General features: G+C 53.9%; 12 protein-coding genes across 12 annotated transcripts; 3 read left to right on the forward strand and 9 right to left on the reverse strand.

Moving 5' to 3' along the window:
- Nucleotides 1-198: 198 nt before the first annotated feature.
- Nucleotides 199-2,229, reverse strand: M409DRAFT_56597 (uncharacterized protein; the record flags this gene model as incomplete). Its single annotated transcript, XM_033813343.1, has 1 exon — nt 199-2,229. One exon carries the CDS (start codon nt 2,227-2,229, stop codon nt 199-201), a length of 2,031 nt encoding a protein of 676 aa, XP_033665205.1.
- A 767-nt stretch (nt 2,230-2,996) lies between these two features.
- On the reverse strand, nt 2,997-5,225 carry M409DRAFT_67861 (uncharacterized protein; the record flags this gene model as incomplete). The annotated part of the gene is made up of 3 exons (XM_033817588.1): nt 2,997-3,424; nt 3,794-4,413; nt 5,125-5,225. The coding sequence occupies 3 exons, from the start codon at nt 5,223-5,225 to the stop codon at nt 2,997-2,999; spliced, it is 1,149 nt and encodes a 382-aa protein (XP_033665206.1).
- Nucleotides 5,226-5,687: 462 nt separating this feature from the next.
- Nucleotides 5,688-6,791, forward strand: M409DRAFT_25197 (uncharacterized protein; the record flags this gene model as incomplete). The annotated part of the gene is made up of 2 exons (XM_033807580.1): nt 5,688-5,954; nt 6,285-6,791. The coding sequence occupies 2 exons, from the start codon at nt 5,688-5,690 to the stop codon at nt 6,789-6,791; spliced, it is 774 nt and encodes a 257-aa protein (XP_033665207.1).
- A 645-nt stretch (nt 6,792-7,436) lies between these two features.
- M409DRAFT_25198 (uncharacterized protein) lies at nt 7,437-8,321 on the forward strand (the record flags this gene model as incomplete). Its single annotated transcript, XM_033807581.1, has 1 exon — nt 7,437-8,321. The coding sequence occupies one exon, from the start codon at nt 7,437-7,439 to the stop codon at nt 8,319-8,321; it is 885 nt and encodes a 294-aa protein (XP_033665208.1).
- Nucleotides 8,322-8,571: 250 nt separating this feature from the next.
- On the reverse strand, nt 8,572-9,512 carry M409DRAFT_25199 (uncharacterized protein; the record flags this gene model as incomplete). Its single annotated transcript, XM_033807582.1, has 3 exons — nt 8,572-8,583; nt 8,642-9,293; nt 9,355-9,512. 3 exons carry the CDS (start codon nt 9,510-9,512, stop codon nt 8,572-8,574), a joined length of 822 nt encoding a protein of 273 aa, XP_033665209.1.
- Nucleotides 9,513-11,214: 1,702 nt separating this feature from the next.
- M409DRAFT_25200 (uncharacterized protein) lies at nt 11,215-11,826 on the reverse strand (the record flags this gene model as incomplete). The annotated part of the gene is made up of 1 exon (XM_033807583.1): nt 11,215-11,826. One exon carries the CDS (start codon nt 11,824-11,826, stop codon nt 11,215-11,217), a length of 612 nt encoding a protein of 203 aa, XP_033665210.1.
- A 690-nt stretch (nt 11,827-12,516) lies between these two features.
- On the reverse strand, nt 12,517-13,977 carry M409DRAFT_25201 (uncharacterized protein; the record flags this gene model as incomplete). The annotated part of the gene is made up of 1 exon (XM_033807584.1): nt 12,517-13,977. The coding sequence occupies one exon, from the start codon at nt 13,975-13,977 to the stop codon at nt 12,517-12,519; it is 1,461 nt and encodes a 486-aa protein (XP_033665211.1).
- Nucleotides 13,978-14,459: 482 nt separating this feature from the next.
- Nucleotides 14,460-16,228, forward strand: M409DRAFT_25202 (uncharacterized protein; the record flags this gene model as incomplete). Its single annotated transcript, XM_033807585.1, has 5 exons — nt 14,460-15,429; nt 15,484-15,546; nt 15,595-15,742; nt 15,798-15,913; nt 15,963-16,228. 5 exons carry the CDS (start codon nt 14,460-14,462, stop codon nt 16,226-16,228), a joined length of 1,563 nt encoding a protein of 520 aa, XP_033665212.1.
- A 23-nt stretch (nt 16,229-16,251) lies between these two features.
- On the reverse strand, nt 16,252-17,844 carry M409DRAFT_25203 (uncharacterized protein; the record flags this gene model as incomplete). Its single annotated transcript, XM_033807586.1, has 1 exon — nt 16,252-17,844. The coding sequence occupies one exon, from the start codon at nt 17,842-17,844 to the stop codon at nt 16,252-16,254; it is 1,593 nt and encodes a 530-aa protein (XP_033665213.1).
- A 382-nt stretch (nt 17,845-18,226) lies between these two features.
- M409DRAFT_67866 (uncharacterized protein) lies at nt 18,227-20,291 on the reverse strand (the record flags this gene model as incomplete). Its single annotated transcript, XM_033817589.1, has 3 exons — nt 18,227-19,706; nt 19,760-19,864; nt 19,921-20,291. 3 exons carry the CDS (start codon nt 20,289-20,291, stop codon nt 18,227-18,229), a joined length of 1,956 nt encoding a protein of 651 aa, XP_033665214.1.
- Nucleotides 20,292-21,903: 1,612 nt separating this feature from the next.
- On the reverse strand, nt 21,904-24,011 carry M409DRAFT_25205 (uncharacterized protein; the record flags this gene model as incomplete). Its single annotated transcript, XM_033807587.1, has 3 exons — nt 21,904-23,025; nt 23,079-23,279; nt 23,340-24,011. 3 exons carry the CDS (start codon nt 24,009-24,011, stop codon nt 21,904-21,906), a joined length of 1,995 nt encoding a protein of 664 aa, XP_033665215.1.
- A 699-nt stretch (nt 24,012-24,710) lies between these two features.
- M409DRAFT_25206 (carbohydrate-binding module family 50 protein) lies at nt 24,711-26,639 on the reverse strand (the record flags this gene model as incomplete). The annotated part of the gene is made up of 1 exon (XM_033807588.1): nt 24,711-26,639. The coding sequence occupies one exon, from the start codon at nt 26,637-26,639 to the stop codon at nt 24,711-24,713; it is 1,929 nt and encodes a 642-aa protein (XP_033665216.1).
- Nucleotides 26,640-26,752: the final 113 nt, after the last annotated feature.

Raw genomic sequence — 26,752 nt, forward strand, 5'->3', positions numbered from 1 at the left:
GCCGGTGAAGAGCATGGAAAATCGTTCGCAAAAACTGAGAACCGAATCAGCGAAGACGCGGGCGAGCATTGAGCGGCAAGAGGGATGATAGACATCCAGGCATTAACGCAACGAAGAGAAGATGCCATAGCTACTCAGAAACTGCAACCACGCGTCAAAATCTCCGTTCAATCATCGACAAACCTCTTGAACATTGAGTCACTCCACAACAGCATCAACCCCCCAATCCAACCACTCCTCCCACCAATTGACCTTCCTCCCCCCAACAAGCACCTCAATCATCCTCTGACCCTCCCCCTCCTTCCCCTCCTCATCACCGGTCCCCTCCCTCTCTTCCCTCCACTTCCTCTCCGCCTCCTCCGCCGCCCGTCTGACCACAAGCTCCTCATCCTCATCCCCATACAAATCACACCTTTCACACTCCCCGCATCGTCCCCCGTTCGGTCGGAAATGCTGGCAGAAATGACCGTAGCCTTCTTTGCTGGTGATCTCTTGTCGGCAGATGTAGCACATGGTGTAGCCGCAGTTGCAGACGAGTTTGTTGCAGCCGGAGGATTTGACGAAGGAGAGGAGACAGCGCGGGCAGGTGCGTTTGATGGCGTGGGTGGTGGAGGTTTCGATTGCGGTGCGGAGGGATTGTTTCTCGTTGGAGAAACAGATGTGTGGGTCAGTCCAAGGGGCGAGGCAGCGTGTGCAGGAGAGGTGGGTGCAGGTTGGGTTTTGGCATTGGAAGCGGATGCCGCGGCGGTGGGTGTGGATCCGGGAGAGGGAGCGTTGGAGGTGGGCTTTGAGGGGTGGGATCAGCGGAGTGAGTATCCAGATGAGTGCGAGGATGAGGAGGACCGGTAGTGTGAATATTGCCAAGAGAGTAAAGAGGGCGATGAACATGATTTGGAATGCTGGTGGTGCTTTGGTCGAGACGTGGTTCAAGATGGCTTTGGGGTGGCGAATTCTTGGTGACGGCGGTTCATCAACTTCGGCGTAGCTGCATAGCGGACAGCGCTGAAGTGAAAGGCCAGACTTGAGGAGTGTCTCCGTCGTGACTCTGGCCTGGAAGTCTCTCCACGCATCATCATTATCCGCCCCTTGCGTAAGAGATCTTCTAACCAGATCGCTAGGTATTGATCCTTGGCAGTCCTGAGATAGGGGAGCAAAGCAGCGCACAGTAGCCTTGTGTAGGTCCGCCGCTCTCGCCCATCCTTGTCCGTACAGAGCTTCGTTCACTGTGCGTCGAATGCAGTCCAAGCACAAGTAATGACACCCATCGTCACAAGTCGCAATCTTCTCGAATGACACTGAACTGTAGCAGCACTCGCAGTCGAACAGCGCCTCTGCATCTTCGGCCTCCGCCTCGTTGACCTCGCATGCTGTCGTGTAGTCCGCAAGGATTCTATCCTGCCTCTGTCTTCTCACGATTGGCTCAACAAAGAGTTCGTACAACTCGTGGTCCAGTTCCACACTCCCAGTCCGCTTCACAGCCGGTGTCGCAGCCTGTCCATCCACACTCCCATGGGTCTGCCACATAATATAGGGATGCGCATCGGCTTGACTGCGCTTGTTCCAGAAGTTTGAAATCGAGAAACGCCATGATCGACTCGCTACTTGCTGCAACACCGGCCTCGCAAACATGTACGAGAAATTCTGCTCGGCAAGAACACCCTTGATCGTGGAATGGCTCAGACTTCGAAACTCCTGATACAGGACCTGCTTGACGGCTTTCTTGTACGCCTCGCTCCGGAACATGTCTTCATTCTCCAGACGCAGTTGCACGCCTGCCGGCCGTGACTTTGTCTTCTTGGACTCATCGCTGCGCTTCCTACTACTCGCTGGAGTACGGTACCGTCCCCTAACCCATTTCGCTTTCTTCTGCACAAGATGCTCCGTGACCACTTGCAAACGGCTCTCCTCAGAAACGCCTAGCAACATCTCGCGCAGAACCTCCGGCTGAACATCCGGGAACACATCGACCAGCGCAATCAGTGCATTATTCAAATCCCTCAGATCCGGCTCCGTGTCGATGTGTCTATCCCGAGAAAAGACGGCTGGATCATAGAAGAAAGTCGATATGTTCTCTCCCACTTCAGCTCCAGTTCCAGCGGTCAATGGCGTCGCTTCATACGATGGGGTTGAAGAAGAAGAAGAAGCGTTCGCAGCAGCAGCCGTCCGGAAAGGTTTGAAAAAGTCGGCCTTGTTCTTCCAAGGCCGTCTGGGTTGCGGGACGTTGTCCATCTTTTCACACTGCCCGTTGGTCGAGAGCGCCGGTGAAGACTGCGCTCAGGGGTGCCTTATGCGGAGAGAGATGGCCTGGTCCAGTAGCATCACGGATCGTTATCCAGGCGACGCAGCCTCAATCAGCCCGCAAGTGATATGTCGAGTAGAAGTGGACAAGCGATGAAAACGAACCAGGGTTGATGAGAGGGGAAGGTCGCGTGAGAGGTGAGGTGCAGTGAAAGGCGGCGGAAGCTGCGGGGCAAAGGAATTTTGGTGGCCTGAGGCACCAACAAGCAGCCTTGTTGGTGTGAGTGCAGGGAACGAAAGACTTAGAGATATTTGCGAAGAGGTTGATGCTTCTGGAAAACGTCTCGCAACTCACTCCACGTCTCGTTCGTAACATCTGAGTTTGCTGCACTACCCGCTCGAACATTCCTCCGCATAACACTCTCTGGCTCGTGACGAGATGGCCAAGTGAATGGGGTAGCACAAGACAGGGGTATTATAGTTGAACGAAGACAAACATTACCGTGCCACAGTAACTGTACTAAGCTAGCAGTGCAAGTAAAATCACCGCACGAATTTTGTGGTTGAGTTGTTTCGTGCCACCAAGCAAGCTCTTGCTGCGTGTGGTAGCTTGTGATATGGATACTATCATAAGTCTACTCCCAATAATAGTCCAGCTATGGCATTCGTTCCGTCGAAATTGACGGTAGGCAAGCATGTAGAAGAAGCTCGGGTATCTGATGCCTGTCGTTGAATCACAATTTGCGAAAGACAGGAACTCAGCCTTGGAACAGAAGACCAGCCGCATACTCGACGTTGCCATCGCACGCATCCAGCGCTGCAATGGCTTGCTGCCGGTTGAATCCCAGCCCTATCAACTGATCGATGGCTTCTTTGGGATGCCGTGATGCTGCTGGCGCCGCACCTGCCGAGGCTGCGGGTGTGCTCGATCCTGCAGGTGCCTTTCCTGCTCCAAGCGTCTGACCTTGACCCTGGAACGAGCCATTCGTGCCAGAAGACGATGCAGCAGCACTGGAGCTTCCAGCTGGCTTGACGGTGCCCGACTGAGCGCCAATCTCTGTGCCGTTTGGTCCAGCGATGGTGGGCTCGGCTTCCTCCATATACTTTGGAATGTCGGCCTCTCCCAAGAAGCTCACCTCATTGTCGTCACCGAAGATGAGCTTGTTTTGCTTGAGGTCGATCGTGGCTTGGAACCGCTTGAGCATGTCCAGTCCGAGAAGTAGGTCGACGTCCTTGCCCTCCATGACAGTGAATGAACACGACATGGTCGCGTTGCCGATCTTGATAGGTGCTGAATGCACTCGACCTAGAATCTGCGCAGTACCAACGCCCTTGGCAATACCAGAGTAGCGCTTGTCGATAAGCCGCATGATACCACAGCTCTCTGCGCAGGAGGGTGACATGATTGTGGTTTGGGCACCGGAATCGACGAAGGCCTTGACAGGATGCTTGTTGACTTGGACAGGGATGTAGAGCATCGTCACTCTGCCGAATACTACACATCACATTTGTTAGTCCATCATACGTCAGTCTTGGCAGCGGTATATTAACGTACCCTCTGGGCTGTGCTCGTATGCAAACTGCAGATTCTCCTGCACCGACTGCTGCCGGATCATCTCCTCGATCTTTGCTTGTGCCTCGATGTTGAACGGGTCCTCGTTCAGCAGCCTCATCTGCTCCATCCGCTCGTTCTCACGATCCGCATCTTCTCGCAACATCTCCAACCACACCTCACGAAAGCGCTCGCTGTCGTTGATGGCCTCTGCCAGTGCTGGCTTGTTCGACCGCACTTGAGCCATGGCGCCTGGGTTTCCCAGTATGCTCAGACGAGTGGTCTCGATCTCTTGCGGGCTCGTGGGTCCCCTCTGCTGCTGCTGCTGCTGCTGTTGCGGCTGACGTCGCTGTGACCCCATGTTGTTCTGTTGTTGCTGTGGCTGACGCATGAGCATAGCTAGCATGTCGCCATCCTTGATCCCAGCTTCTTCTAAGGTCTTGTTGTCGCCGGAGATGACTTGGTTGTTGAGGTAGAACTGCTGAGTCGCTTGGGGGAAGTTGGTCTCGGCGGTGACGAAGGCTTTGAGGTCGGCTATCGAAAGACCGGGGGGAAGGTCGAGGGTGAGGAGTTCTTGGTCGAGTTCATGGTTGGGGGCGATGATAGATATGGTGACTCGCGGCCTGCACAAGTGACAAAAGGTCAGCACTGGAGTGGAACCCGGTAACACAGGTATGGTTTGACGGTGAGACGGTGCTGGCGGATGGGCCGTATTGGGAATTTGGTAGGAGGTTGTACTCACATGTTGCCGTTTGGGAGAGGGGTGAAGTGGTTGTGCTTTCCTTGCGTTGTCGACGGTGGTTATGCACGTCGCCTGATGGAGATGAGGGAGCGGCTCGGTGACAGGCTGGGAGGCGGAATGGCGGAGATGGAGAGTGACACCCGGCGGGAGACTGGCGAGTTGACGGAAATGCTTGGCCGGGCGCTGCTACGCTGGGTGGGTGTCGGTGGGGAGGCGGATGGTGATGGTGGTGGTTGATTTGATGCTACCGTTGTCTCATGACTGACTAATGCGGGCTGGACGGGCTTGATTTGTCTGATCTGGAACGTGCGAGAAGGTGGCGGCTGGTGGTGAGGGCGTAGGTAAGTGAATGAATGAATGAATTGCAGCAGCAGACGCAGCACCGGTGACGAAGTGCGGACAAGCTCCCACCGGCGCGAGTCAAGTCAGGCCGTCAGCTGGTGTGGCGTCGGCGTCGAATATACACTGATGGCCGTCGTCTCTCACGTGGCACCGGCCGGCTCGGTGAAGAGGCGGTAAGGTGCTGGCGGCGTTGTATTGCTGTTGCTGCTGCTACTCACTGCGCATGCGGCCCATCCGCTCGCCTGGTTACCAGACAATCATCGCCGCTGCTGGATCATCCTCGCCCGCCGGCTGTCTGCAGCTCTCGCTCGGCCTGCGCGCTTCGGCATCTGCCCCACGTTCGGCGGCCATCGTGCCGAGATCGTCGTCATCTCATCGGAACGCGAGGGGCTAAGAATAGACGAGGCCAGAACTGCACCTCACTCCATGTCCATCGTGTCAACATCATCAAGACTGAATCTCCATCGCAGCTGCCGCAGTTACGGACGACAGCTCCCAATCCGGAAAGAGCTCTGGTGGTGCAGAAGGAGCGACACGTGCGACTTCGGCACATTTGTCTCCAGTCCCTCGTGGCTTCGTCTGTGTGGATGCAGTCTAAGGCAGGAGCTACTGCATCACATCTGCGTCTGCGCCTGCCTGAAACTCCAATCCACTCCACCGCAGCGTCATCTCTGATCGCCGGCGTGCATGCTGCATTCTGCGTGCCACAGCAATATCGCAACACCATCATCACATAAACTCGCCATCCATCCACACCACCAGTACCTGAAACTGAGACCACCCCCATCGACACCCGCATTCCTGTTCGAGACAATGCCTCGTGATCTGTCTGCCCTGGCTAATGAGAATACCCTCTCAGGCATGGCAGGTCTCTCCAAATCCAACAAAGCAACCAACATCGAACGCGAACCGCCAATGGACGCCTCCGACGACGGACACACGAGCGATGCCTCACAGCCCAACCGACTGCGCGACGACATCCATCCCTACTGCCAGACACTGTCGTTGTCAGACGTCGAGAGCTGCACTCGCCTGGAGGAAGCCACCTTCCCGCCGCAGGAAAGATGTACTCGAGAAAAGGTGAGTCCCTTTGCAGCGCCACCCGGTCGCAATGACATGTTGGTGATACACTGCCTGCGGTATGCGTTGTCTGCTTTCTTCCCTAGCGCTCTGCCGCGACTTCTTGACATCTGCACTTGATCGACAACACCTCCACGTGACCGCATTCAACTGGCGGCTACTCACCCCAAAACGACATCTGTTGTGTTATTGTGTTGATGTCCTCCCTTGCATTGGGCATCAAAGCGTTCACAGCCCGCTTTTGTCATGCCACCTGTGCGACCTGTTGTTTCACGTCACCTCATCCCTGCACATACCGATTGCTTACACCCAGATCCTAATCCATCATAGTTCGAATACCGCCTGAGGAACTGTGGCGAACTCAGCATGGGCATCTTCACCTCGCTAAAGGATTCCAATCTCCCAACAGGAGAGACATCGGCCCCTGTGTACAGCGGTGCTCCTGAACGCAAAGCCGTGCTTCTCGGTCACATCGTCGCCACCAAGACAACGACGCTGGTTGTGACCGATGAAGACATGGCCTACCCTACACCGCAAAACCCGGACCCAAAGTTGGGCCACAAGGAGGAGGGCCGGACGGTGTGCATCCACAGCTTGGCCATCTTACCCCAATACCAAGGAAAGGGACTCGGCAAGACGCTGTTGAAGGCTTACCTGCAGCGGATAGAGAACCAGTCAGTGGCGGACAACGCGGCGCTCATCGCACACGAACATCTCATACCGTATTATGAGAAGCTGGGGTTCGAGAATAAAGGCCCAAGCAAGGCGCAATTTGGTGGTGGTGGGTGGTACGACATGGTCAAGCAGCTCCAGCCCAGTCAGAACATTACGAGTTAGGAGCATGTTTGAGAGGGAGAGTCGTCTCTGGCGTTGTTTGGTTATACCATGGCAGGGGGGAAAGGAAGGGGGGGTTCAAAAGAGGACATTGCACACGCATTTGAAAGGGCGTTCATCGTTATTCAACAGCGTACGCTTGACGGGCACAAGAAGAGTTGTTGTCGACGCGATCTTTTGCAGCACGAGATATTGCTGCCCAATGTCACAGTCAAACGTTCAAAGTCTCTTACTTGTACGATGGCCGAGCCCCACGAGTATCACTCTCCATCTCACTAGTCGAACTTGCAGAGTCTCGAGTCTCCTGTTCAAAGATCAAATATCAAAGGTATCAATCTTGGCAAGACCAAATAAGAGTATCCATAGAATCAAAAGACATTGATGGCCTGAAGTGGAGCTGCAGAAAACTAGCTTCAGCAACCCCTCACTAGTTTGTTTTCTCCTCCAAATCTCATAGTGAATCGTTCTCTCGTTATGATACATAGATTTATGCAAGCAGCAGCGTGTCTATGAACTTCAGTCCATGACCTTAAAAACGTTCCCTCATATGTGCGGGCGAGCACCATAATCTCAACAACTACGCAAATCTCAAGCAGACATAGCGAGAAAGACCGAACCATCCACTCCCCACACAAAGACGAAACAACCATGACCACCCAAGCAATCAAAACAGGAACCTCCGCCCGCCTCGCCGCCCGCTCCAACACCCTCCCCCCAATCATAAACCTCTCCCAAATCGCCCCAGGCCACATCCACGCCCACATCCTCATCCTCCCTTCCCCCTACACCGCCGACTTCCGCCTCCTCTGCGCGCGAAACCCCGTAGCCCTACCCCTGTTGGCAGAGAGCACGAAACCGGGAATCTTCGACGCCGTCAAATCCCGCGTCGCCTGGCTGGAGGATGACGAGGTGCTGCTGAGGCAGCATGTTGATCTCAGGCGGGATGTTGGGGGGTTTACTGTGTGGAGGGATGGGGAGGTTTTTACTGACGGTCAGGGCATGGAAGACGTAGTCTCGGAATGGAAGGATGACCACGTCGCGTTCGTGATCGCGAGTGAGGGGAGTATTGAAGCTGCTCTTCGCCAGGCCGGGCTACTAGAAGGGAGGATTCCGCACCCTCCGATGTATCGCACGCGGAAACCGTTATTCCCATCGGGGACGTTCTACGATTGCGAGATGGTAGTGAGCATGCGGTCTTTCTCCGCCGCGGAAACCGGGCAAGTCAGACAAGTAACAGCTCCATTTGCGCTCGCGCACGGGGAGCCGATCGACTGGGGCTGGGGTGCTGTGGGGCGTTTGGGGATCAGAGATATCGATATGCCGGAGTGGGGGGAGAGGCCTGTGACGAGGAATGGGAGGGCGTTGGGGGAGGTGGCGTGGAAGGATGATGAGGTTCCTGTCTTTTGGGGGAGTGGCGTGACGGCGCAGGAGGCGGTGGCGAAGATGGAGTTGCCCGGGACGGTTATGGCGAATGCGGTTGGGGAGTATCTTGTGTTGGATTGTAAGGATGAGGATGTTGCGAGGGTGTCATAGAATCAAGTCGGCTCGTCCAACATACAGCCGGGATTTCTTGCCTTTACGAGCTCCATTGTACTTTCTCTCCAGCAATCGACTACGATGCGGGAGATGGTCGTGATTCTTTCGCCATAAAATGCCAACATTGTATTTCGAGCAATATCGCACACTACATCTGTCGTTTGCGACTTGGTCTGGCGAATGCGCTGCGCCAGGCACACCAATATTATACAGATAGCAATGCCACATGTATTGGGCTGAAAACATCTTACAAAATCGTCTGTAAAACAACAGTCAGCACTCAACACAATAAGTTCATATACGTATTCATTACTCACCCTCTGTCGCTTCCTGCCCGCACCACCACTGCTCTGACCATCTTGTCTCTGACTGCGCTTCTCCTGCGCATCGAGCACCAAGCTGAGAACGTCGAAACCGAACTGTGGGAACTCGAGACACATCCTCTTGAACTCTTGCTCGGCTTCGTGACGCAGGACATGCGATCGGGTGGCCCAGAAGTTGGCGACTGGCTTGCGGATATCCTCGTCGTCGGGACTGGTCTCCTTGTAGACGAAGCGTGCGTATGCGATCTCGCCCTTGGCAGTGGATTGGGTGAGGTGAATCTTCCTGTGCGCCAGAGCTGCCAACTGAGGAACCTCAAACTTCTTAGCAAGAGTGTAGACGCGGGCATGGCGCAGAAGGCCAACACCGTCGTTGTCGTTCTGTGGGACAGTCGCATCGTACTCCATGTTGGTGTTGCCGGTGAGAGTGGGGAAGTAGTCGCCCTTGTAGAGGTACTCGATGACGGATGCGGTCGCAGCAAGATCCTCGCCAGTCAGGTCGATGCGGCGGTTGCGTGTGTTCTCCGTGAAGTTCTCGCATTCTCGCGCAAAGAACGGCGATGCTGTGAGGAGGCCTTGGTGAGCATGGAGGTTTGCGATATCGTCGCCTTGGCCGGCTTTCAGCTCGATGATGGGCGATCGCAGGTAGCTGAGCAATACCACGTCATCAGCATCCATTGGTTCCACCTATTCAATTGCGCCGCACGTACTCGAGGAAGGTTGTGCGCACGGGTATCTCAGGCTCGATGTCTTCTAATCCGCCCGGTGCCGTCTCGGCTGCGCCATTGTCGCCTTCGGCTTCGCCCATCTCTTCATCGGCAGCGGTCTCGTCCTCGGGGATAACGACTTCGGTCTCTGGGTCGGCCATTGCGAGGGACGGTAATTGGTTTGGAGGGTGTTGCGCGAGCGAGTGTTAACAGCTGAAAAAAGACCCCCAAGGATGCGCCGATTTGCGCCAAAAGTGAGTGGAAGGCTGAAGGAAAGTTATGCGACAACAATGCCGTGCAAGGCGAAAGACAGACGGGTGTTGTTGGGGTGGTGATGGTGGAAGTGAGGAGGGGGAGAAGGACGATGATGCAGCTCCATCACCACGGGAGCTCTAAAACTCGAGAGGCTAGGGTTGGTGTTCGCACGCTAGGCCTGTTCCTGTTCCTTCCTGGCAGCCGTACATTAGCGTACAATCGTTCCTGATGCATTCTAACTACTGTATGTCAGAGTGCAGGCCTTTTGTTCAGATTGGGGAATAATTTCGGAGAATTGACTGCAATAGATGTGGATTTCAGTGGAGACAGAATCGCTCGTGGTACTGAAGGGCGTCTCTGACCCCTGGCCCCCACCGATTTCACGCTTAGCATAACTTGAAATCTTCATTTTGACCTACATCCATTACTCGCCGGTTGATCTCCTCAAAGCGCTCTTGCCAAGGCATTATCCCATCGACGTATGCCTCGCCAATGAGTACATAGAAGTCTCCCTTCGGCCGTATCACAAACGGCCATCTACCGCCATGTGCTGCAATTATCTTGTCTCCAGGTTGGCCGAGATTTGGCACATTTGCGATGCCATTATCGCTTGTCATCGCTGGTTGTCCATGCTGACAACCGTGACTCAAGGCGGCTTGAAATAGCGATGCCCTCTGGAGAGGTTCCTTGGTGTCCAACGAAATGGTAGCGCCCGGCATTGGAATGTCAATGTCCTGCTGGAAACACGACCACCAATCCCAAAGCATGCCGGTATCATTCGCTGACATTGATTGCATTTTTATATTGGTACCAAAGGTCAGCGTCCGGGCCAGGACGGCCTCACCCGAGACTGCTATGAATGAGTCCAGGAACGCACGAAAATTGGTAATGAATCTTTCGTCATCCGAATGGAAAGGTCGGGGCGTGCTTGAAACTTCACAAAGAAGCAAACCACGGAGGGTCAAAACATTTGGATCGTCGAACTTCCCAGCTAGGTCCCTTGAAACCGAAGATTCTCCATAGTACCCTGTTCTTGATGTTCCCCAAGGGTTGGGATCCTTAACAGTAGTAAATTGAAGATCAAATCGGGGCACCCAGGACGGGAACTTGCTGTCCTCCAGGTCTGCTATACCGCGAAGAGATACTTGATCAAGGACATGAAGGTCGTCCGTAAGAAGGCTTCTTCTCACAGCATCTCGAAAGCACTCCTCAACGGGCTTCTCATAGTTCGGCAGTATGGAGTCGTGCATTTGGTCTTGCGGCAACAGTCCAAGCATCCCAAAGATCTTGTCGCGAGGATCATGGGCCTCACGAAATCGAGAGAGCGTAAGGGCATTTGATATTGGCAAACGGATCCCACGCTGAAAGCCCATCTTTATCGAATAGATTGTTGATACGTATACTGTTGATTCCGGAGTAGCGAGAGCTAGAGCTGCTGGGCCGTGCCAAAGAAATAGCCAGCAATTGACCCGGAGAGCTTTGTCAAGATCAAAGACCCAGACTCCGCACAAGCCCTGTGTTTGTTTGGCAAGCACATATTCTTGGATTGTCCATAGACGTCTGCGAAGTCTCAGTTGCTGTTTGATCTCAAGGCGCTGCCACTCTCATTTACCTGAACCACGCTGAATCAAAAAAGGAGAGAAGGGCTGTTTGATCGATTTCCGTTCTGACAGGCCCCATGAAGGTGGGATGCTGCTGGAAGACGTCGGGCACCATAATTTCGACATCATTCCCGACGTCTTCATCAATCTCGCGGTTGAGAAGCTCCATGTTATTAATCGCTCGGTCGGTGTATTCGTCCGAATCTCCGATATACACCAAGACCATAGTGGCCACTTCGTAGATTGAACGCATTATAGCGACTTGCTGATTACGCTCTTTCAAGTCGAATTGGTTGATGCAGACAGAGTCGATCCAGATTGTTCTCGGCTTGTCTGGGTAGGCGACTCGGCGAAGGACTTTCTCACTGTTCACAGGTAGCAAGAGTATCTTCTTATCCACATTTATCGGAACGCGAGGCTTAGGATCTCCCCAGACATATGACAGTGCCTCATAGGGGCGTGTGTCCAGGCCAGCTAGAGAGACATGGCTCAATCCGCAGACAACTGGAACGGACTGATCTTGTGGACAAGGCTGGATGGTCAGCAATCTGATCTCACCCTGTTCGAGAGGCTCATATTGGTATTCGGATTGACGTGGAGTTAAGATGTGTTCCAGCATGTTCGCGTTCCTAGGACATGAGAATATTGTTAACCGGTAGACATTGAGGAAGTTGCACAGCGGTGCGATGCTACTCTTTTGTCTACGCCATTCAGCTCCTGCTACGAAAGGGGCTGAATGGGTCTTCGCAGCAGGAGTTGAATGGCGCAGCAGGAGCTGAATGGCGCAGCAGGAGCTGAATGGCGCAGCAGGAGCTGAATGGCGCAGCAGGAGCTGAATGGCGGAGCATCAACATTGGTCGATTCTAAATTCTAATGTATATTAAGAAATAAGAATTCTTGCTATATTCTATTATAGGCCAAAGTATAGAAATATAGAGCTTGAAGCTAGTACTACTTGAAAGTTTTACGTTATTTGAGGTACTATAGCTTAAAGATTATTCGTTAGTAACTACGCCTGGAACATTAACGCGACTGATGCGGCCGATCTCCGCCGCGATTGGCTCAGGGCGATGTACTTCCTCGCAACAGCTTCATCAAACGATACAGCATTGTTGGCCGCACGGCATATCCGATGAGGCTAAAGTAGAACAGTACCTGCAGGAGTTCGCCGTAATACATACGCACAGCGACCATCCGCCAACTTCCGTACCAGAGGCACAAACATCAGGAATGTCTCAGACGGGCCGTGAGGAGAACGAGAGAACCTCATTCATCTATTTGACACTGGATACTGTTATGCCCAAGGACGCTACCACACGCTCTTCACCTCTTGCTTGGCAGCCCTCTCTAGCCTCGCCTGGCTGTATTGGAAGCATTCAGGCAGTCCAGTGCTTGCCCAGTCCTCGCCAAGCATAACCTTGACAAGCCCTGGCGAACAGGCCCATATTCTTGCCATGCCGTGGCCGTTGAACCCAGCGCAGATGTATTGGCCCTCCTTTCCGTCGATAGGCCCAACCATGGGGACACTATCTGGAGTCATACCAATGACGCCAGTCCAGTAATGGTCAGCGCCTTCACCATGTCTGAGAGTCTTCACGTTGTCCTCAGGAAAGAGTTTTCTGAAAGCTGTGGCAGCAGAATTGGCAGCCTCTTCATTGTACGAGGTATCGTCGAAAGAAACCAGCGAGTCTTTCGTCGCCTGGCTCCATTCCGGGTTCTCCCTCGACGTACCGAAGACGACCGTGCCATCTCCAAGTCTTTGGATGAACGAGAAGAAGTGCCGCAGGCTATACCGCAGCGACATGGTGCTCTTCATCGCGTTCGACCCGGACAGCGAGCGAGTCGGGATGAAAGAATGCGCCTGAGCTCGGTTGGGTGTCACGAAAGACGCTAGTTCGGGCAGAAGATATGATGCATAGGCGTTGGTACAGTGGACCACTTTCTCTGCCGACACAGTCCCTCGAGGAGTCTTAACATCCCAAGTCACTGCAGCACCGGGACCCGCATCGCTCTTTACCACCTCGGTCGCTGGACAGTGTGTCCACAGCCCGACTCCATCCTCCACAAGCTTCGTGAGGATCCATTGTGCCAACTTTGCAGGATGGCTGGACCCAGCCGGCCACTCGTACGCAAGCAGGGCGTCCTTTACTTGCGTCTTCTTTCTCGCCTCTTCGCCTTCCCAGACCTTCACATGCGCCACATCACCGCCTGCTGCACGATACTTCTCCATGCTCTCCTTTTCGTACTGCGCGAATTCCTCGGTCAAGCACACGTCAAACGTCGTGGTGGAGTTGAAATCGCACGGGACGTTGTTCTCTTTCACGAAAGCATCGACCCTCTCGAACACGACCTTTTCGTTCTCTACAATCTTCTTCGCCTGTTCAGTTCCATGGATCCTCTCGTATGCCGCGAAGCCTCGAAATGCGTCTGGTCGAACGTGTCCTGCATTGCGGCCTGACGCCCCAGAGACAGCTTCTCTCGCTTCCAGAATAAGAATTTCTTTCGGTGGGATGCCAGATTCTACGAGTGACCATGCGGTCAAAGAGCCTGCCAGGCCTGATCCTATGATGCAGTACTTCGTTGATGAAGGAACAGGTTCTGATGAATTATGGTCGAGGTACGGCCAAGCCCGAGTCGTGCGATGCCAATAAGACAGACATGGGTTTGAAGTTGGAAGAGACCTCAAGCCGCGGCTTGTATTTGCTTGGGCTGCTTGTGGTCGCTCTGGCAGAGTCTTGGGAGCTTCTTCTGATGTGGCGTGTGGAGCCATATTGAACCCAAGGCCTTGAGACCGGTTGTTAGGTATAGATCCAGGTGAGTGGGTTCTGTAGCAGCTGACTTCTTCACCTTGTCCTCGTCAGTTGTTCAGGCGAATAACAGTCACAACGGCCTTTGACGGAGCTCATTGCGGCGAAAAGGTAGCAGGTGGAGTTGTCCCTCCGGCCGCCGCTACTCTTGCTTACCGCATTGAGTTGCCCGTTCAGTGCCTATCGTCCCTATCACGATCCTGATCGCATGCCAAGGCGCCGATCAGTTACCCAGGTTACATCTAACCAGCTGCACGACACTACCTTCGCGCCGATAACAACCGAACCTCAAACACAACCCCATGTGGTCTCCCGCCGGTTGATATCAGGTAAGTGGGCGATATCCAAGCAGCATTTGTCAAAAGAGCCTGGTTGCCCGCATTTCCCCTCCTCATCATACTCTTTACTCTTTTTCTGCATCGAAGAGTCTTCATCCTTCACCAAAATGAAGAACCCGTTCTCAAGCACAAGGCGATCCGCACTCCTTGCTCCTCCACCAGAGCGTTCCGCAGAAGAACGAGCACTCGTCCGCCGCCTAGACCTATTCCTCCTAACATTTGGCTGCCTCTCCCAAGTTATCAAATACCTCGACCAGCAAAATATCAACAATGCCTACGTCTCTGGCATGCAAGAGGATCTCCACCTCGATGGCGACCAGCTCAACTACTTCACCACGGCTTTCAACGTCGCCTACTGCATTATGCTTGTTCCCTCGCAGATCATCATGACATACGTTCGACCGAGTTTCTGGCTCCCTGGACTGGAAGTTGCGTGGGGCGTCATGACAGGGCTGATGGCAATGGTGACAAGCGCAAAGCAGGTCTACATCATCCGCGTCTTCTTAGGCGCCTGTGAAAGTAGCGCCTGGCCGGGCATGATGGCGTTATTTATGCATTGGTATACTCCCACAGAGCTGGCAAAGCGCATGGGCTTCTATCATTCTTGTCAAGCGTTGGGGAATATGCTATCTGGCGCCATGCAAGCAGCCATCATGTCGACTTTGGACGGGCACTCGGGCCTTGCGGGCTGGCGATGGCTCTTTGTCATCAACGCAATCATCACAGTCATCTGGGGCATCTTTGGCATTTTCATGCTGCCAGACTACCCCAACAAACGCAACCCACGAGCTTTCTGGTTCAGCCGAAACGACCAAGAACTTGCTATTGGGCGCTTGATTAGGAACAAGAGAGCAGAGCCGAAACGTATCACCTGGGAGTCTGCGAAGAGGACGTTCTCATCCTGGGTCGTCTATTTCGTCGCCATCATGTACGCAGGTACCGTTTTGGCGACTTACGGATATGTCTACTTCGGCTTGTTCTTGAAGGCACAGAAGAAGCCGGATGGGTCGAGACGATGGTCGACTGAGGAAGTCAATGTCATTCCCATTGGAGGTGGAGCGATCAACGTGGTGTTTGGTATGTCCATGGAAGAGCAGCTGCCTGATGATTGATATGCTAATAGTAGTATAGTCTGGATCTGGGCGTTACTTTCTGACTTCCTTCAGACTCGCTGGACGCTGATTGTGGCTCAAGGTGAGTGTGACCATCTCTTTATCAATCGTACGCTAATGTTCTTGTCAGGTGTTATTGGCCTCATCCCTTGCATCGTTATGTCCGTCTGGACGAGCCATCCATCTTCTGTGCCGATCTCAGCAGCATACGCCAGCTACTTCATCAACTACCTCGCGCTGGGTACTGCGCCTTTGATCTTTGCCTGGCTGTCAGATTTGTGAGTATTGACGCAAACGCAGTCTTTCGACGTTGTGACTAACAGCAACGAATAGAATACCCCAAGACCCCGAAGCTCGCAGTCTGATCGTCGGAGTATCTGTTGCATTCTACTATGCCATTTCAGCGTGGAGTCAAGTTCTTGTTTGGCCTGCGAGTCAGGCTCCTTACTGTAAGTTGAATTAATCTCACTTCTGCGAATGGTGCTGACACTCAGACAGACAAGTACGGCTGGCAATCCTGCATCGCCATCTGGGTTCTGTGCATTATCATGTGCTGCGTGCTACGATACATTGACGTTCCATACCTCCTCCCCAAGCGCCTGGCCTTCGCGGCTGGTCTCGAATCTGGAGAAGTCGTGGTTGCCGGACATTCTGCGGCCAAAGACAGCATCGAGGGCCAGGTAATCGATGATGACGGCGACGACATGAAGAAGGGATCGACCGAAGTTACCGTGAAAACCAAGGACGCGGCTAGCTCTGCATAAATTCCCTACAATCCAATGACTACTTACATGAACGCCATCTCCCTCACCAGCCCAGCTTTCGTCCAACCCCTGGCAAAATTCCGTCCTGTCGTGAGTAACAGCCCTGTCCACCAGATGCGTCCGATGTACGCATCATACCACATCTGCTCCTTTGCACCACGCTGCCTCCGCCATCTCCTCGCCATCCTTTTCACGACCTCTTCCAACACAACCGCAATACCATTCCACGCGAAGAATTTCGCCTCACCAGCCGCATCAGCCCAATTCCCACCCAACGTCCCCCTCACAGCAAACGAATGCACCAACGCCGAACTCAAGAACCCACCAAGCACCTTCCCAACATCAGCCCTCTCATCCGCCCTCTTCCCCAACAACTTCCTCTCGACCCACTCTCCCGGCCAAACGCCCCAAACAAGAAACAGCCTCGCAAATAATCGATGCCATCCGTACGACCAGAATCCCCTCGCCGACGTTATATCCCACACTCTCGTCGTATACAATGGCGGGAAGAACGCCAACGGAGAAGGTGCTAGTGGCGAGCAGATAATGGCGAAAATCGAATGCCCCAGCGAGAACGCTGCCATGAGGAACGCTCCCAACGCCGCAGTCAGAGCGAGCTGCTCTCCGAGCGCTAACTCATCGAAGGTACTCTCTACACCTCTCTCCTCCAACCCCTGCAGTCTACGCACATATACAGCCTTGATAACCGCCCAAGCCCAGAAGATGACTGGCCCGACATGCACGAAAATCGAATGCACTCGGTTCCTTACACTCGGCAACCACGTCTTCTTCGTGTGGCGTACGTCCGCCGTCGTCCAGGTGAACCCCACCCCTCGCATCGATAACTCCAGCTCCAAGGCCCAGGACATCCGATCAAGGAATGTGTGCGGGTAGTCGTCCTCCGTGTGTGCGGTTTCGGTCACGGGGATGGGATGCGGCCCATCGAGGAGCTTGGTCAGCATGGTGGTGTAAGAGTCGTCGCGGGAGAGGAGATCCGTGTAAGTTTGCGAGGTCATATTGTCGAGGAGGTCGGATTGGGAGGGACCTCGCTGCAGACTAGAGCGGCGATCCTCCTTTCCAATCTGGGATTGAGAAGAAGGCGGCAAACTCGGCTTCCTCAACATCCCATTATCCCCGCCATCACTCCACGGCTTCGTCCTCGCAACATCCCCATCCCCCCTCCCACCCTTCGTCGGCGTCTCAGGCCTCACCCGATGCTGATACCGCACTCTTCGGGGAACATGACCCCAAAGATACAGACTGACGAAAAACGCATCCAGGACCCTCAAGCCGCCGTACAAACCCACCAGTCCGAGTTGATACGTGAGTCCAATACTCTGCGGGACGTGGTAGGCTAGAGGCAGGCGAAGGAAGAGGAAGGCTGCTGATGCGGCGAGGATATTCCGTAGAAGAACGACTTGTGGACTTGCGATTGAGGAGGGCGGGGGAGGGGGAAGGAGGAGTAGTGCGATATAGTAGAGGAGGACCGGGCAGAGGATTGCTTCGGGGGTTAGGGGGTTTGTGCCTGGGATGGGTTTTAGGCCGGGGCGGGGTTGGGCTGTTAGGAGGGAGGTGAGGGCGTGGTGGAGGAAGGGTGGGAGGGGAGGGCGCCCCATTTTGGGGGTGTTTATGATGTCCAACAATTGGGAAGATTAGGACGTATTGTGATCATATTAGTTTCTAAAGAAGATGTACTTTGTGAGATTGTGGTACTTCTACCAAGCTATTGCCGTACCTGAACCTTAATTTCGTCAATGACGTTCAAGATCTTGTGGAAGGATCATCCAAGTACACAGAGCATCACAGTGATCAGAAAGGTGAGTTCTTTGGGGGAGATCATCAGATTATCATTCAATACCAACGACAAACAGTCGAAGTCATTCCAATTATGTACATCCAACTCATATCGATTCTCATGTCGTCTCATCTTCATCATGACATTCACCCATGCACATCGAGCGTGCTCTTTCTCCCACATCACCATCATCACATACTCGTTTATGGCAACGACATGAAAAGCTTCAACATAGCCGGGTAATTAGGCGTACCCAAACCAGTGACAGGATCCCATCCTTTGGAAGCAGTGAATCCGGTCGTGTTGCAGCCAGGGTTAGTGCCAACCGTAATATCATGCAGAACCTGCGGGTTCTTGTAGAGAGTTGGGTTGACGAACCCGATCGTCTTCTTACCAGCCTTAATCCTCTCGTCGTTGATTCTGGTCAAGATAGCGGCGAAGGCTGGCGAGGAGGCACTTGTACCGCCAATGAGAGTTGGGGCACCCTTGTTGAAGATGAGGACGTTGTCTCCGACTGCGCTGACGTCTGGGTAGCCTCTGCCGTTGTGGTTGTAGATGCCCTTGCCGTCGTATTGGCCGTTGGTATAGTAGGGGTACTGATCGCCAGCGGTGGCGAAGTAAGTACTGACCGCCGCCGTCTGGTAATCTGGTGCAGGGTAATAAATGTTACTGAATCCTCCTCCACTCGGGAACCTCGTGACTGCAGTCTCCTCGTCCTTCTTCGCGTCTCCAACCAAAAGAGTGGCGCCAACAGCGGTAACGTATGGGCAGGAAGCCGGGAAGTCAGGCGAGAAGACTGTGCCACCTTGGAGACATCCGTTTTCGCTGTCATCGCCAGCCGGTCCAGCAACACCAGAATCACCAGAGGAAATGAGAATGGAGACACCTTGCATGCCCAGCTTCATGTATTCGTTGCACTGGCGCTTCTGGTAGTTGGCGTCAAGATCCGCTTCCTGGCCACCGTACGAGACGGAGATGACGTTAGTTGGCTTGTAAACACCGCATTGCAGCTGGCCTTTGTAGCCTCCTGGAGCTGGATCCGGGTAGGGCGGGTCAAGGCCTGGGCTGTTACCAGTGATACCGAACGCCGAGTACGAACAATATGATCCATCGATGGCGTCGAGGAAGTTGTTCAAGAAACCCTCGAAGGTGTAGTTGGCCTCGTAGACTGGGTCGTCAGTCTGGAACAAGATCGAGTTCTGTGGCCAGATAAGTGGATAGCTGATCTGGAAGTCGAGATCCGACTCAGCACCGGCGTTAAGAACATTGGTAGGGGCCTGGGCTCCGTCGATGCCCTCCAGCTTCGGATGGGTGCCAAGTGGAATGCGAGGCTGTAGCAAGGCGAAGAACTCGTCAAGATCAGTCTGCGCGTAGTAGTCACCCAGGTCTTCAAAGATTCCAAGCTCGTTGCCAGGTTGGGCGCTGGTCGCCTTAGTAATGTTGTACATGGCCATGATACAGTCTGGGGTGATGATGGTGTCGCAAAGGGCCAACAGTGGGTTGCTGAGGAGACTGTTTATCGAGATTGGCAGTGCCTTGAGGAGTGGTGGCGTGGTTCCAACTTTGCCCCAGCCGAATGATCGCTTCTCGATATCGCCAGGCTTCGGCTTGCGTGTGGCAAGAAGCTTGGTGCCAGGAGTGATGTAGTCAATGTGCTCAGAGACATCCTCGTGAACGTGGTATCTTGAAACATGCGTCAGTATGATTCTTTACGAACAATAGTGACTGGAACATACCCATCACAGCCAATCGTGGTCTTTCCAGTCGGTGCATGCTCGAAGAAATGGTACTTGGTCTGCAAAAGCTTCTCAGCCTCCCAAGTGCTCAAGTCCAGCTGAACCCTGTAATACATTGTCCATTAGCCACGGTTCCCTATCATAAGGAAGTGTTGACTAACCATTGCTTGTTGACAGATTGCGAGATACGATCGCCGTGAACGCCTGCCTTCTCCAGCCAAGATTTCACAGCCTGAGCACTCGACTCTGCAGGAGCGAACAGGTCATGGACCTCTTCGGCGCTGTAGAAGTTGCCAAAGTTCTTGGAGTCTGGGTCGGCGACCTGAATGAGAAGTTCATGACCCTTGTCTAAGTTCTGGCCAAAGAGACCAATCCTCATGGGCAGCTTGACATCTGGATGCACTGCCTCGCGCTTGATCCAGTTCTCTGATGGCGCACGGCGCTGGTGAAGGACATGACGCTGGAGGTTGGTAGGAGCAGCGACAGCCAGTGTAGCAAGGGCCGCAACAGCGGCGAATGAACAGAAATACATATTGGCGGGTCGAAGCAGTCAAGCAACACCTACCGTCCCAGAGTCCAGAGTGAGCAGTCCTGGGCAGATAATATATACGATTGTCCGTCTCAGCGGCGTCTCCACAGTCCCTAGCGCTCATGCGCCCAACAACTCCACGCTCGAGCGACCATCACAGCCTTGGCCATGCAGCCGTGTGCGATCTTATCAAAAACAAGCAGGTCGTGTGCTTGACTATAGATATTGGCTTTGGCTAAGCAGCCGCGGCGTGACGTGATCGTCGCCAGAATGCCGTCAGTGGAAGTGTGCCACAAGACCGACAAGCTTCCAGAGAGATACAAATCTGTAGACGGCAAGGTACAGCTGATAGCGAGAGCTCCAGTGCAGCGTTCATTGGTGGATATGACAGATGAGCTTGCACACATCTCAGGACGCTTCCCAATCCTGGGCGGTGGAGAGTAGATCTTCTTTCTTTCTGTGCCTTGCTCCGGCTCGTCGTTCGGGTCGTGGTCTGCACTAGAAGCCATAGATCGTGAAGGTTGCAGTGCAGCCATGATATCGGCAGTGGTGGAGACGGGCCGAGGATCTTCGCCGTTTGGTTGACATCAGAACCGTTGGTGGCTTGCAGGATGGTTCTTCCAACCACTTGCTTTTGCATGCCGTAGAACCTCACCCGTGAAACGCAAAAGGTCTTGCAAGACAGTGGAGGCGCGCCGGTACGGTATCAACTGCATACCCAGATTCAGCCCCCGTGACGCAGGTCGATGCAAGACCGCTGATCGAGCAGCAGTTCTCACCATCTGGTGCCCCGCAGTCAACCACAGCAGAAAAGATGTCAATGGCATATCCCGCCCGTACCGGTACCTGCTGCTCCCTCAACTGCCAAGGAGAGGAGTCCATCCATCTCACTTTCCATTACAGAACAGAAACACCTCTTCCGTCCAGGGAGCTTCCTAGTTCGACAGCTGCCGCGATGTCTTACCTCGGCGAAGAAAGGTCCTGCTCTGTTGTCGAACGCCACAAGGCACACAGTGTCGTGGATGGCTTGCTTTGGTTACATGGTTCCATGCGCCTTCGCTCGCTTGTTGGTGGCAAGCTCTGTTAAGCTTGTATTCAAGCTCACTGTCCAAGATCCCAAGAGTTTGTGTGTCTCATTCGGTGCCTTTGCCGGAGCTGTGCTTGCCATCGCTGTCCTAAGTTGATCTGTCTTTTCGACGTGTGCCCTTTTCTCTTTGATATTCGTCTTGCTCGGAGAGTCGATGCAAGTGGAATCAAAGGGCTTGTGTAATCGTGTCGTTCGTGAGGATTCTTGACTCCGATGGCTTCTCCCTGGTGTGTATGAGGGTGACAACGAATGGGACCCATCTTTACAAAAGGATACATGGCGATGACGAGAGCGTGGGAATGAGGACGTCGCAAAGATGAAGAAGTGAGGTCGACGAGAGTTCTTCGAAAACCGCTCATCAAATTCAGACGCCTTGCCTCCTTCCATTCCCCTGCAAAGCTAGGACGCACTTACCACAACCTTACTCGAACATCACGTCCGTCTCCCTTCACAGCAAAAATCATGATCGAATCTCGCACAAATCGTCTGGTTATATGTCATCTACCTCCTCTGCAAAACAAGCAACATCTAATAAGTCCTCTTCACAGGCGGAATACTCTCCATCTCGCTCTTATCCAACGTATCCATCACCACCCGTCGATACCCAATCTGCACATCATCGCCCACATCCTTCTGCCAGCTCAGCGTATGCTTCATCCACTCTTTATCGTTCCTGTCAGGATAGTCTTCTCGCGCATGGCTTCCGCGACTCTCCTTCCTCAACAACGCGCTCTTGGCCGTCTGCGCGGCGCACGTGAGGAGGTTTCGCATCTCAAGCGTCTCGATGAGATCCGAGTTCCAGATCATCGACTTGTCTTTCACGGCTAGGCGGTTCTGGAAGTCTGACTGGACTTGCTGCATGCGTTCATTGCCCTGCTGCAGGGCTTCTTCATTGCGGAAGACGGAGATGTCGGCTTGCATGACTTTCTGCATGTCGGTGCGGATCTGTGCGCTGAGGATGTCGCCGTCCGCGTTGCGAATCTTCTCCATTTCTTCGAGGTGGTCCATGCCGATGTTCTTGGGCACCTTCTTATGAGCCATGCCCTTTTCGTTGTTGGCGGCGATTTCGAGAGCGCAGGCACGACCGAAAACGACGATGTCGAGCAGACTGTTCGCTCCAAGACGGTTGGCGCCGTGCACACTGACGCAGGCGACTTCGCCAGCGGCATAGAGACCTTCCACGGGCTTCTCCTGGCCAGTGACAGGGTCGACATTCAAAACCTCACCCTTCCAGTTGGTAGGCACGCCGCCCATGCAGTAATGCACAGTCGGAAGAACAGGAATTGGCTCCTTCGTGACATCGACTCCCGAGAACACACTTGCAGTCTCAGCGATTCCGGGTAGTCTCTCGTAGATCAGGTCCTTGGGAAGATGGCTGAGTTGCAGGTAGACGTGATCCTTCTCAGGGCCGACTCCACGTCCTTCTCGAATCTCCATGTTCATCGACCTTGACACAACGTCTCTTGATGCGAGGTCCTTGGCAGTTGGTGCGTATCGTTCCATGAATCGTTCGCCGTTGCTGTTCAGTAGATATCCACCTTCTCCACGAGATCCCTCTGTGATGAGCACACCTGCGCCATAGATGCCTGTTGGGTGGAACTGGATGAATTCGAAGTCCTGGTTGGGAAGTCCTGCTCGTGCTGCCATTGCCTGTGATATCCATCAGCTCCCGTCAATATTTCACATGCTCGCTCATCACTTACGTTTCCATCTCCAGTAGAAGTATGAGCAGACGTGCATGAAAAGTACGTCCTGCCGTATCCACCTGTCGCCAGTACTGTATTCCTTGCAAAGACTCTATGCAGCGTGCCATCCTCCATGGACATGCACAGAACACCCACACAAGCGCCATCTACCATCAAAAGGTCTATGCAAAAGTACTCGATGAAGAAATTGCAGTTGTGCTGTCGTCAGAACGTCAGTGTGCCGCCCCTGCCTCACTCCAGTCTTGGATGGTGACATACCTTCACACTCTGCCCGTACAACGTATGCAACATCGCATGCCCCGTCCGATCCGCCGCAGAGCAACACCTAACCCCCTGCCCACCCTTCCCATACTTCAAGCTCTGCCCACCCAACGCCCTCTGATAAATTCTGCCATCCTCCGTTCTCGAAAACGCCATGCCGTAATTCTCCAACTCATACACCGCCTTCGGCGCCTCTCGACACATGTAATGTATAGCATCCTGATCGCCTAACCAATCACTGCCTTTTACCGTATCGTACATATGCCACCGCCAGTCGTCTTCTGTCATATTGCCCAGCGCGGCGTTGATTCCACCTTGTGCGGCTACGGTGTGCGAGCGGGTTGGGAAGAGTTTCGTTATGCAGGCTGTTTCGAGACCGGATTCTGCGAGACCGACGGCTGCTCGGAGACCTGCACCGCCTGCGCCCACGACGATAGCATCGTAGTGGTGGTCGATGATGGGGTGTTTGAAGGAGGATGTTGCGGTGCCGGCAGAGGTCGTGGCTCGTCGTCGTTGGGATTGGCCTAGGTAGGTTCTGCGCTGGGAGAGTGCAGGAGCTGCGGTTCGCCGTCGCTGCCATGCTTGGCTGGAGCGTTGCGTGAAGGAGGATGTCGAGGAGCGGAACAAAGAAGCACAGTCCAGCAATGCTCGCCCCATTGGCTGTGCCATTACTGCGAGAGGAAGAGAAGGAGTATATCAACAAGTACAGCAAGGACAACAGCCACGAAACGATGGAGGGGAGAGTATCACCGCCCGTCAAGGCGAAGGAGAGAAGATGCTGGCCTTGTCAGACCACTTGCCTGCGCATGATGAGAGAGGAAGGGAGCGAGAGTCCAAAAAGAAAGGATAGTATGCGTAATAGAAGAGCTCTGGTTTGCCGCAATGCCGTAGCCGAAATAGTTCGATGCCGGGTTTAACAACATGTGCGGTTGGAGGTGGGAGCTGCGTCGAACAAGTTGCCGCCCCCAGACCTCCTCCACTGCCCCACGCGTTTTTATATCCAGCTTATTCCCGGCCTCTGAGATTGTCTCGATTACCCGTCACAGCAATCAAAGGACCCGAAACAACACGCGCTGTCTGCATGAGGAGCATTTGTTAGGCTTTCTGAAGAGCGGACATAGTATCTCGTGTTATTAATCAAGTAGACACGTCAATTGCACTGTCTTCCATGTCCTCGGGCATCTGAATCCTGTCAAACTTTATGGCTTCGTCTGAGAGAGGTAATTGCGGCAAAGTTGAGCCCCAGGTTGCAGCCATAGTGAACGGCACTCTGCTGTATCATGATCTAGAAATTACTCCGTGATGATTCGTCTAACTCCGCTATCCAACAGGTGTCGGAAGGTATCTCTAAGTACGGGCGGAAAGGCTTCAATCAGACTTGCCACTCTTCCCAGCCTTTGCGCCATTGCCGGGCATTCCTCTCCCTCTCACAGCAGCGCCATCAAAATAGCTGGTTGCCGTACTAGTCGGTCTATCAGCAGAGACGTTTGGATTCGATCCGGACCGTCCTCTTTCTTCTTCCTCATCGTCGTCAGCTCCACCAATCTCAAACTCATCAGTCATCTCGATGAGATCCCCTATGCCGCCGGCACCTCTACCTGGTGTGCCCACAGAGACACGAGCCGCCTGATACCTGTCTTGAGGGGTCGATACACTCTTGGTCGCAATCCGTCTTACCCAAGACTCAATGGCTCCCCCAACATTCTCAAGATTGAGGTTGAGATTAGGTCCGCTCGAGTTAGGGTAGGCTGGTGTCGCCATTCCAGATCCTGCCAGCGTGGGATTATCGCTGTAGAGAGGTAGGTCGGGTTGGTAGAGGGAACTTTGATTGCGAGGTGGTGCCACGTCCGGCAGATGCTTGGCGAACATCTTGTTCAGCCCGTCCTGCGCCGGGCCGGGATGGCGAACGTTCCTACTCATCGATCCAACACCGCCAGGACCTGTCAGATACGCTGGGTAGTAGCCAGTTGTGGCGTTGCTGAGACGACGGCCTCGAGACGGCCGAGGTGGTGTTTGTCGCAACGGCGATGTTGAGTTGCTTATATCGTTGGTTCCGGAACGAACAAGGTCTAAAGAAGACGAAGGGGTGTCCAGGTCAGAGAAACTGTTGCTTTTCCGTCGCGCGGGAGGGAAATATCCCAAGGCTCTCCTCGGCAGTCTTGCAATCACAGTAGGTCTGGTGTCTCCAGGAAGAAGCACCCAAGAATCATGCCTCCAGGGCGGTTCAGATTCCACACTTGAGGCAGCAATAGATGAGGTTGTGTTCGTAGAGGTAGAGTTTGTGCGATCCCTGTTCGCATGATTGACAGTTCCGTTCGGTAAAGATGTAGCTGCAGTAGGAGTGGCGACCTCTTCTGCTTGTAGAAAAGACAGTGCCTCGCTCTCAGAGCTCAGCAGATCCAGGTCACCTTGCGGACCATCCACTCGTTTGCCTTTCACTCCACATGCATCCACGGGTAAGATCAAGGTCTGACGGGATTGAATGGTGTCATTCGGCCACATTCGGTTGGCTTTCCTCAGCGCATTGGCAGATATGTTGTATCTGATAGTTATCCCGGCCAAGGTCTCATCCTTCTTCACAGGATGCACGTATACAAGGGCCTCCCGATCTTCATTCTCACCAGGCGGTGCCGAGACTGAGTTCCGATCATCCGAAAGGCGCCGTTTGAATTTGCCAAGAGCATCTGGATAGCTGCTCTCTTGCCTTGTCAACATATCCTTCTTCTTTTGCGCGCGAAGTGCGGCTATCTGCTCCTCTTTGGTGCCGCCGCCAATACCTTGGGATCGCGGATGTGATGTAGGCGCTGAGGGACCCCATTGACTCGGCGGTGCGCTCGATGAAGTGTTTCTGTGGCTGTGGAGCTTGCTGAGAGGCCGTCTCACGCGTGGTCTGTCTGTGCCATCGGGGTTACTCAGTTCATTGCCCAACAGATCGGACGCGATGCCCTGCAAAGCGTTCCATGAATTGCCCCATATTCCAGCGAATGTGGGGGAGTCGGCGGTATTCTTTCTCTGTCTTGATGATCCAGCTCTACTGGGCGATCCAGAGGAGCTCGGCCCCTGGTTTCTCCGCGCATTGGGACTTGGTCGCTGGGGGTGGGCAGAAGGGATGGGCGAGGCGGATCGGCTATCGAAGGGCGAGGGGAGAGGTGATGCTATGCGGGTGGTGGCGGCATTGATAGGATCGAAGTTGGTCTCGTCGCCCTCATCCAGGCCCGATATCAATCGCTTGGTCCTCGGCCTCAGGGTGGACGCGTTGGAGTGGGTGGAGCTGGCGCGGACATTGCTGGCGCTCATGACCGATACGTGGCCGGTGCAGCGAGCTGGCGGGAGGCATCCAGACTGTTCACCGGGAAAGCGCGCTACAGTCAATCACGTGGGCATGGCGGGTGAGTGAATGAGCGAGTGCA

Source organism: Zasmidium cellare (assembly GCF_010093935.1).
Source record: "Zasmidium cellare ATCC 36951 unplaced genomic scaffold M409scaffold_26, whole genome shotgun sequence".
In the NCBI taxonomy this organism is placed as follows: Eukaryota; Fungi; Ascomycota; class Dothideomycetes; order Mycosphaerellales; family Mycosphaerellaceae; genus Zasmidium; species Zasmidium cellare.